Consider the following 10,434-nt stretch of genomic DNA (forward strand, 5'->3'; position numbering starts at 1 on the left):
AAAAAACTGATGAGAAACAAGGCAAGAAGAGAGTTACTGCAGATTATGGGCCTTACAGCTGCCGAGTTGGAAGATACTGTTATCATCTTTTATTTAATATATATGATTCCCATGGTATACATTTCTTTGAAATCGCACATATTTATTGGAGGAGGATATTTCTTATGTAATCTCTATGGTGCTTTACGTGGCTCCTTTTCATCGACTTCATTGTCGTTCTAATAGACCTTTCAATTCCCTTCTTTTTTTCAAGCCTGTCAAGAAGATTCAAAGATACTGATCCTCTTCCTCTGGCACTAATACTCAGGGCTGAATCCATAAGTAGATTCAAAACGGTTGACTGTCATCATTGTGTTCGAAATAAATTCAGAATTTAGCACAATGCTGTGCAAGACACATGAGAACAAAAACATGTTGGGAAGCTGAATGCCGAGATAGGCAATTCTAATTTGCTGAGCCAGCATTGGACCGAGTGCTCCTATTGTCGTGTCTCATCCATCTAAAGAAGTAGCAATACCTCGGATGTAATGAAAAATCTGGACTATAGTTTGATAAAACCTTGACGTAGGAAGTCAAACGCGAAACACTGAGGCATCCCTGTACAAAAGAGAAAAAGGAAATAGTATTGTTGTGAGCATTAACACGCTTCAGAGGTTATTGCACTAAATGAATGGTCAATAAAGTTGAAAGAGCGTTTGAGCTCCTGAATGAAATCTTAATAGAATTCCGAGGCACCAACTGCTCTCGAGCCGTTTGTCAACCTTTCTTCGTTGATTTAAAGTCTGGCTAAAGAACATGGGTTGGGAAATGGAGGAGATATGAGTCACGAGCGAGGCAGAGCTGCCGGGCATCAGTGAGAAGAGCTTTGTTTGGTCCAGTTCACACACGCACACAGACAAGCACATCGTGTATAATTGATATTTCACAGTCTATGCCAACACAGCCCTGAAATGAGGCTGGAACATCTGAGAGTGTGTGACTGCCAGGATGACACACACACATTAAATTACACTTAGTCCATTCACTGCTCTGGTTTCATGCCATAAAAATATCTAAACAGACAGTATAGATACTCAATGTGTATATTATTGTTTTTTCTGTTTTTTATTGAAGCCATGTCTTTAAAAAAAAAAAAAAAACCTGTCACTGTGATGCTGCCGGTGTTTTGTCTCTGTGGCATCTGCAGAAGAAAACTTGTCTCTCAGGGATACCTTTGGGAGAAACCTCACCTCATGCTCGTAGTGAATTATTAAAATCATACCGGCAGCCGACATTGTCTCGTAAAAACAAGCACTCGGTTGAAAAAGTCACTTCTGCTACTTTTTAAGACTTGAATGTTATAAAAAAAATGAAACTTCAAAGCACATACGAACAAGACAATTTCAGCAAAAGGTCATATATTAGGTCTGGTCTGATAATATTGTTTCTCATTTCATCACTCTCTGTCTTCACAGCCTCACAGCACATCCTGTGAGCGAGTTGACAGAATGAGACTGTTGTGGAAATCCCTGGACATGATGAGGTGTCTGAGAAAACGTTCCACAATTCCTTTCCTTATCTTTCTTATCACCTTCCTTCTCTTTCTCAACCTCTACATTGAAGACGGATATGTGCTGGTGAGTAATAAATAGTGGTACGAAACCCAAATAATTCATCTTCCAAATCAAAATGATAGGTATTACTAGTTAAAATGAAACCCCCTACACATCTGGTTTAGGAACTTTTATGCCAACCACCATGTAAACAGCAGTAGATCCAGTGAAAAAGTCTTAGGTCCCCTACTCTGTCGGGTATACTATTGACGAAAAATCATTCAATTTTAAAGCCATTACTTGGAACTTCAAACCGTTGCTGAGGCGAGGGAGCTTGTGACCCTGAAAGCCAGGTTCAAACAAGTAACACTGATAGAGTAAAGTAAGCAAGTAAGTAAGTGAAATCCTGAAAAAGACCGATCCACATGTCCCTCAGGTTGGGGGGGTTGGATCTCAGGGCTATCAACCCTTCGTGGGGAAAAGACAACAGATTAATACTATCGTTTTTCATAAGCGCTATAATCTGTACTTACTAGACATACAGAGATACCTACAGTATATCCAATATACTCCACTTATATTGGAAGTATTTGTCTGGGAATTAGGAATCCTTAAGTTGATAGAGTTGATAACAACCCAAAACTGGAAATTCAGTGAACACTAGAGAGACCTTAACCCTTGTGTTGTGTCAGGGTGAAGGAGACCCTGGAGGCCTGAAAACAAACATATTTGTGGTATCCCTTGAGTTGTCTCTGGGTCAAGGTGAACAATCTCCTTTGCTTTCAGAAAATACAAATGAAAGAAGTTTGTTTGCAACCACTGGGTCTCCTTGACCCAGAGATAAGGCAAGGGTTAAGGAAAATGTTAAGGAAAAGTGGGCTAAGGTTAAGGAAAAGTACATTTACCAAAACAGGTAACATTTATTGCTTTACGATACAGGCAGAAGATGAACCCAGATGAGATGAACAATGTCTTGTGTACCCTATCACCAAGGACTGGACTCCCTGTATGTGGGAATCCTTTGTCGCTGTCCTACATACCAAGGTGTATTAAGTAAAGGGCAATACAGGAGTACTTCTAATTCAAACATACTTGTGGTTGGTCACTAATTTACTTTTAATCCTAGTATTTGATTTAATATAAGGTCTTATGAAAGACGTGTAAAATACTTTGGTGTAGCATGTTATCCACCTGTTGGTAATGATTTTTTGTGTTCTTCTCTGCAGGAGGAGAATAGACGACAGGTCAGGGAAACATCTGTCCACCCACTGAGCTCTGACCGATACGTCCACACCTTTAGAGATCTCAGTAATTTCTCAGGAGACATTAATGTCACATATCGTTACCTTGCTGGAACCCCACTAAACCGTAAAAGTAAGTTTGTTTAATGGGTTTTATGATGAGCAACCTTGAATGTGATGAACGAAGAATGATTCATTATCTGGTACAGGAAAGCGTATTTAACAGCTGAACTAAAATTAACTGTTGTTTTAAAGATTGACGGATCAAAAACTTATCAACTATGTCTAGGAGAAAGTATTTTGCATTTCAATCCTAACTGGGTTCTTATCTCAGTATCTTGCTTGTTGTCCACAGAGTTCCTCACCATCGGACTGTCGTCAGTGAAGCGGCGTCGAGGGAACTACCTTCTGGAGACCATCAAGTCTATCTTCGATCAGTCCAGCTATGAAGAGCTGAATGAGATTATGGTCGTGGTCCACTTGGCAGACTTTGATCTGGTCTGGTGTGAGAACCTGGTTCATGAAATCACCCGGAAGTTCGGCCATCACATCATCGCCGGACGTCTCCTGGTGATCCAGGCTCCGGAGGAGTTCTACCCGTCGCTGGATGGACTGAAGAGGAATTACAACGACTCTGACGACAGAGTTCGGTTCCGCTCCAAACAGAACGTGGACTACGCCTTCCTCCTCAACTTCTGCACCAACCTGTCTCACTACTACATGATGTTGGAGGACGACGTTCGCTGCTCCAGGAACTTTCTGACGTCGCTGAAGAAGGTGATCACCTCTCGGGAAGGTTCCTACTGGGTCATGCTGGAGTTCTCCAAGCTGGGCTACATTGGGAAGCTCTACCACTCCAAAGACCTGCCCCGCCTGGCCCACTTCCTGCTCATGTTCTACCAGGAGATGCCATGTGATTGGCTGCTCATCCATTTCAGGGGTCTGCTGGCCCAGAAGGACGTGATCCGCTTCAAGCCCTCACTGTTCCAGCACATGGGCTACTACTCGTCCTACAAAGGAGCCGAGAACAAACTGAAAGACGATGACTTTGAAGAGGATGCTTTGGACCTTCCTGACAACCCTCCCGCAAGACTTTACACCAACATTAAAGTTTTTGAGAACTATGAGGCTACAAAGGCCTACAGCTCGATGGATGAGTACTTCTGGGGGAAACCTCCATCGACAGGTGACTTCTTTGTCATCGTCTTCAACAAACCCTGCAAAATAAGTCAAATCAAGATCATTACGGGGTCTGATGATCGGCAGAAAGACTTCCTTCACCATGGAGCACTGGAGGTGGGCGAGAAACTCGTGGGAACTAAGAAAGGCGAACAATGTTCCTCTTACATCACATTAGGGGAATTCCAGAAGGGAAAAATTGAGGTGTCAGATGTGGACCACAAAATAGCCTTTGAAATCGAGTGCATTCGGATTGTTGTGACGTCCAGTCAGAAGGAATGGCTGATCATCAGGAGCATCAGTTTATGGACACAGCCGCTGAGCCTATGAGGAGATTTACGGACTCAACTTTTAGGGTTTAATTTTGACATTAGGATTCAATCGTTCCAGCTTTAATTTTGGCAACTTTGTGTTTTTATATTTAATCAAAGTGTCATTACGGTTTGTTTTTTATTCATATCCATTATTATCGACAATCACTTTCAGCTCTTCAGGATGACAGACCTCTATGTTTTTGTCAGACAAATCGTTCGTCGATATCTTAACTCAAACGTGAACGAAATATCGAATTGTTGGTTTCACTTTTAGTTCCCCATGTTTATTTCTCTCACATAAAGAGGAAAACACAGCACAAAAACAAATTATGTGAGACACATGGGCGAGTTCCATCTGTGATGCATTTATGCATCATTTGGGATTTCTCTGTGCAGAATTGTATCCCCAAAAGCGTTTGCAGATAAACAGCATGTCATCTGCGTTGTATTTCAAAAGGTGTTAAACCCCTTTAAGTGTCACTTATGCTTCGTTAAGCCACGGTCAGTGGCCCAATTCCTTTTTACACATACATTTTTTGCACCTGGAATGATTTGGTTCATATTATTAATTTTGCAAATGAATCTGAACAGATGCCACATTTTATTTGGTTGAAACATATCTTCTCTTGAGTAAGGCAGTAAGTCTAATGTTTTAACAAAACAGAAATGGTTAGCCACATGTATAAAATGTAAATTTGACCCCTGAGTTTATTCCCTGAAAAACACAACACTGTAGACAAGTGGTGCACAGGACTGACTGATGACCGAAAGTGAGCAGAAAATTTGCAAATTTGTCAAACTGTCTGGTCAACCTTCGTATATAGTTGGCATTTTTAAGTTCACCACTTAATGAAGGTCAAATAGGGAAGTAATAAATTAGAAAAAAATAACCCTTCAGACAAACCTAAGATAGAGTTAAGAGCTCCAGTGACGCACCGGCAGATCTAGAGGGTTGGCATAGAAAAGTCTCCGCAATTTGTCATATTTCCAGCCCTCAAAGTCAAACCAAAGGGGTAAATATCCAGGAGCCAAATCAGGTCATGCAAAAACTCAAATTTTTAAGATTTTATTGGGTGAAAAGTAGACAACACACTGGATGAAGAAGATTATGCAGCCTTGACTACGTCAAGTTGAGTAGTGGGTTTTCTTAGGCTGCCACTGGGGGCACCTTTCTTTGACCCACCTATTGACCAAGAAAAGACAAGATTTTTCCCCAAATAAATGTGCCACGGTGTGCTTTGCAGTGAGAAATATCCCCAAAAATCGTGTTTAAAAAACCTGGAAAATATTTAAAAGTTCAGAAAGCGTAAAAGTTATTTAGCGTGGAGGTTTTGGTTTTATGTCCAAAAATGCCACTAGTTTTGTCACGATTAATTCCTCGAACACCATCATCAGAACTGTCCCCTGAGAGTGGAATTGTTTGGCAACATGACCCTGTGAAGTCAACACGTTCTTGAATTCCTCGTTGACTGTATCCGGAAACAAGGTGAACTTCAATGACTGGAGCTTGGCAATGCAGTGCTTCACAGTTAAAATGACTGCCAAAGTATTAATAAATCCTCTTTGGAAATATCTCGTTTCCCTCCCAGATAAGTTTAGAGATCTTAAAGCAGAATCATCTCAGGAAGGGAAGTTAAATACTTGCACTGCTGGAAAGAGACCAAAATCTTCTCTCCAGCAAACTCAGCGGGCTTCTCGTGGTTTCTCATTTATATGTTTATTTATTTTCTGCTGATGTGCCCCTGGCACCAACTCATGAGCAAACATATGATCTATTTCAGCACACCATAATCCCAACTCTCCTCTGAGGAGAAGGGAGGACACACCACTGTCGCACAAACTTGATCAGCCAAACAATAGGCCACATGCCTGAGGGCCAGTTTAGTCGAGCACAGTTCAAATATATATTGAGGAATCATTCAACTCCCACAATATATACATGTAGCCATCCCAGTCAAACTAGAAAACATGCTCCGTTTAATAAACTGTCAGGTCGTAGAAAAGAATGATGGAAAATCAAGCTTGATAACTCAGACTCCTTGATCTATTACGACGTACATGAATCAACATCTGATGTAGTTAAACTGTGTAAAGATGGTGGAAAAAAAATCTCTGCTGTCTCTGGCCTTGTTTAGGTTTCTATTTATGCATGTGACATTTACATCAGTTCATGCAAGAGTTTCACAATCCTGACTCACGGTTAAGCCCGCTGCCGCAGCTGGGTGATGAATTGCCACACTGAACATAAATGATTAACCTTTCTTATAGAATCAAGCAGCGGGAGCAAGGATCATTCATCAATGTTTGCAGCCAACGCTCGGTACCGTAACACCGTGTGCCCTTTTTCCTCTTCAGAACTTAAGTGTTGACTCGCATTCTCACATTTTTCATACCTGAAATGAAAAGTCCTCTCTTTTTGTCCATATAACAAAGTATTTTCCTGTTAGAGTAAAGTGTTGAAAGTGGCTACTTTACCATTGATTGATTCATTTACCGACCCCTGGATTATGTATAAGTTACACTAGAAAGAAAAATCTGTACGATTTTAAGTTAGTATTAGTGATGTTTTGACGAAGATTCATGATACAGTGTCATATTTTTAGAGCTTAGTAGGGGGCGCCATCATTTTAAAAGATGATTTCAATCGATGTTAAAATCAATTGTTTATAGATCAGAGAGTGGAAACTTATAAGCATAATGCTTGATGAAGCTTCTTGAGCACATCACTACATCGCCCACAATGTGTCTCCACCTCCAAGGGACACGTTGTATAAACAAAGCGGGTGTGATTACAGCTGGCTGGGGGACGAGTGAAGCTATTATTACGCCATATTGGACTCCGCTCTAACCTCACCTTCGCCCAGATTTCAGACGGTGGAGAACTTTACAAAGTAATAAGTTCAAAACATGGTCATGATGAGAGACTTACTGCGTCTTGGAGAGGAAGACTTCAATATTTGAAACATGTGAGTCAGGAGAGTTATAGAAAAACGAATTAGTTAATCGTCTTTCATTGCTCGAGGACATCATGTCGAACTTCACTTCAAACCAAAGTTTTATTTGCCGCGATGACTCATCAGCAGAGTGGAACTCAGTTCACAGCCAATTGTGGTCATTTTTAAGAATTCCATTCCTCCAGTAAATGTCGTATAAAGATCGTTTGCAGGAGGGGGTCAACTGGTCCAACATCTGTATTTCAGCCGTCATGTCTTCAGCGACGGTGCAGGACTTACATGTTAGCCCCGGCGGTGATTCTCGTACTCGTGTCTCCAATTGGCCTTTAATTATTATTCCTCCTTGAAGAGCTCACCGTGGGTCATTGCTATCTTAAATATTCATTAACCATTTTCTCTTCCCTCTTAAATATCCCCTTCCGATATAATCACCTCTTCCTGGAGCTGGAGGTATGTGTGCTGAGCTCCACTGTTCTGTCGGGGCTGTCGGCAGAAGAACAATGTTTGCTTTCTCGCATCTTTTCCAGCGCTGAGATTAGATTGCACTGTGAAGAATGGGTCGGGGCTGCTCTTAGCTCTGTCTCTTTCCTTTTTTTTTTTTTTTCCTTCCCTACCGCAGCACAATTTTCCTTCAGTAAATTGGTTTGTGTTTGCCTCGTTCTCTACACCAGCAAAACAACATCTCCCTCCGAGCTATAGGATCTCAATTCGTTCCTTCCCTCCACTCTCAGAAGGCCGATGTTTGGGGATGTCAGCCTGTGATCTCTGCTCTCTGCTCACAGCATGCTTCTGCGCAGAGAACTTGCTTTGCTTTGAAGATGATTTGGTGATTCCACCGCCTCGTTGTTTTTTTTAGGGGTTTCTTCAGCTACTATTTCACGACGCAGTGTGTCTTACGCAGCATGAGGTCGCAAATAAATCAGATTGTGTACTAGTATTTCTGAAGTTCAGAGAACAGAGTACACCCTCCAGCTATGTCCAAAAAAGCTTTTTTGGGGGAGGTTGTCTGAGGTCAAGAGGCTTAATATAAATAATTGTGATTAAAAGTAAATGACTAATCATGACTAAGATTAATTAATCGCAATTAATCACAGCTTTCCATCCAGTAGCAAATGAAAAATTGTGTTTATCACAGACTGACTTAGAGAAAAGACAACCCTTTTAGATATGTCAAAAAAAGTTGTTTTGGTCACAAGGCTTTTCACACCGACAACCCAAGGCTTAAAAATTAAGGCAATTAATTAAAAATGCTCTGTTGTGAATTAATCACAGCTTTCCATCCAGCAGATGAAAAATTGTGTTCATCAGAGACTGATTCGGAGAAGTTCAGCCTCCAGCTTTGTCAAACCCTCCAAAGTGACAAACACTTTTTTGGGGGGAAGGTTATCTGAGGTCAAGAGGCTTGAAAATTGATTCACGCGATTAAGAAAATGAAACACTAACCATTACTGAGATTAATTAATCACAATTAATTGCAACTTTTAATCTAGTAGCAAATGAAAAATGTGGTTCATCACAGACAATCTTAAATGATTTCAAGAAACAGAGTTTTTTTATTAAAATGAATGATTGATATGGATGTCAATCTCTTTTAAAGTGTCATATCATAACAAAGTTATCTCACTTTGCAGTTTAAGTGAGACTATATTGGAGAAAAGAAAAACCAAGTGAATCAACAATGAGTTAAACACAGTGTGAGAGTGGAAAACGTACCTTTAGAAGGCAGAAACCTCGAGCAGAACCAGACTCAGCCTCCTGCTGTGACCAGATGGGAGGGTGGATGGAGAAAAGAAAAGGCCAGCAGAGTCCAGGGAGGGTATATAAGGGTCCATTGACATCGTATGCAAGAAAAAAAAGTTTCTATAAAGAAATGTATTCTTTTGATCAGATGCAGTTCTGATACATTCTGTTGTATTTGAGTCCCAAATGTTGTGCCGGCAACCTTTAATTTCCACCAGCAGAGGTGAATATTGATGTGTTCCTTCGTCTAAATCATTAAAAATTAAACAACAGATCTATATGAAGAAAGATTAAAACATAACAAAACCAAGTTTTATACGATTAGTCAGTCAATCAATGTCAACTTCGGAAGTTACTGACCATCGTTTTCACACCGACAACCCAAGCACAAGAAAAAAATGTTCACAAAGGGAAATTGCTAACAAAATGAAAGTTATAGATTCAAATTTTGATTATTGGAACTTAAAAAGTAGAGCATTAACCATGACTGAGATTAATTAATCGCAATTAATCGCAGCTTTTCATCCAGCACCTAATGAAAAATGGTGTTTATCATAGACAATCTAAAATGATTGCGATATAATTAATCTCCTCGCATCCAAGACTGTAAAGCCAGGTAAACACCAATCGATGCTCAAAAAGAATCTGCTGCACAAAGCATTTCCAACTGTCACGATAGCTCGAAATAAACAGTGAAGATGGAATATTCATGGACATACTTTTCAGCGCACGTCATCATCATCTCAGCAGTGGTCCACTGACAGGCGTCGGAATTATCTGAATTGTGATCCGTCTCCCCGTGAAGCATGTACCCAGTGCATGAGTTGAAAAAAAATCAAGTAAAAATGTTTTAAATAGGTTAAAAAAAAAAAAAATCGTTGTCAGCGTGAAAGTGTATCGCTGACCACAGATGTACTACCTTGACCACTGGAGCTGGAATGTGTGTATGTGTGTGTAGGAGATGTTGTTCCTGTGTCCTGTTTCTGTTTTGTTTTCACTGGTGCAGTCAGTTAGATGCGGTATTTTTTTACTGGAATCATTTACAATGTTGTGTCTTATTTATTGTATTTCAAATAAAACTGATGAAAATGTACGTTTTGAGCCCGTTTTGTTTTTTTTACGATGTTGAAGCCTCTTTTTCATCCATCCTTATATGCTGTTTAACGTCTTCAAATATTGCTTTGTTTTCTGAATTGACTGGATGTTATTTAACCGAATGATCCGATTCCCTGTATCCTCTCGATCCTCTCAGTAAATTCTGTTTCAGGAAAATTTTATTTTGTTTTTCCAGAGTTTATATATTTGTTTTTCATTTTCCAGCCGCTATACTGGGGTGTAGTGGAAAGTTTATTTGTTGTGGCTTCAGAAATCCGTTTAACAATCTGTAGATTTATCAGAAGAAAGTAATAAACAGAGCCTCAGTGAGAGCTGCTATTATCCAGGTTGGGCTCTGGAAGAAAAAAGCAGGAAAAAA

General features: G+C 40.2%; 1 protein-coding gene across 1 annotated transcript in view; it reads left to right on the forward strand.

The window, feature by feature from the left end:
- LOC148074007 (alpha-1,3-mannosyl-glycoprotein 4-beta-N-acetylglucosaminyltransferase C-like) overlaps positions 1–9,966 on the forward strand; it is a 30,414-nt gene extending 20,448 nt beyond the window's left edge. Inside the window, exons 3-5 of the mRNA XM_087797323.1 lie at positions 1,455–1,616; positions 2,759–2,906; positions 3,129–9,966. Coding sequence (XP_087653449.1) covers positions 1,488–1,616; positions 2,759–2,906; positions 3,129–4,282 — 1,431 coding nt within the window. The 5' untranslated portion in view covers positions 1,455–1,487 and the 3' untranslated portion in view covers positions 4,283–9,966. The remainder of the gene's footprint in view (positions 1–1,454; positions 1,617–2,758; positions 2,907–3,128) is intronic.
- Positions 9,967–10,434: the final 468 nt, after the last annotated feature.

Source organism: Callionymus lyra, chromosome 8 (assembly GCF_982586985.1).
Source record: "Callionymus lyra chromosome 8, fCalLyr1.hap1.1, whole genome shotgun sequence".
Taxonomy (NCBI): Eukaryota; Metazoa; Chordata; class Actinopteri; order Syngnathiformes; family Callionymidae; genus Callionymus; species Callionymus lyra.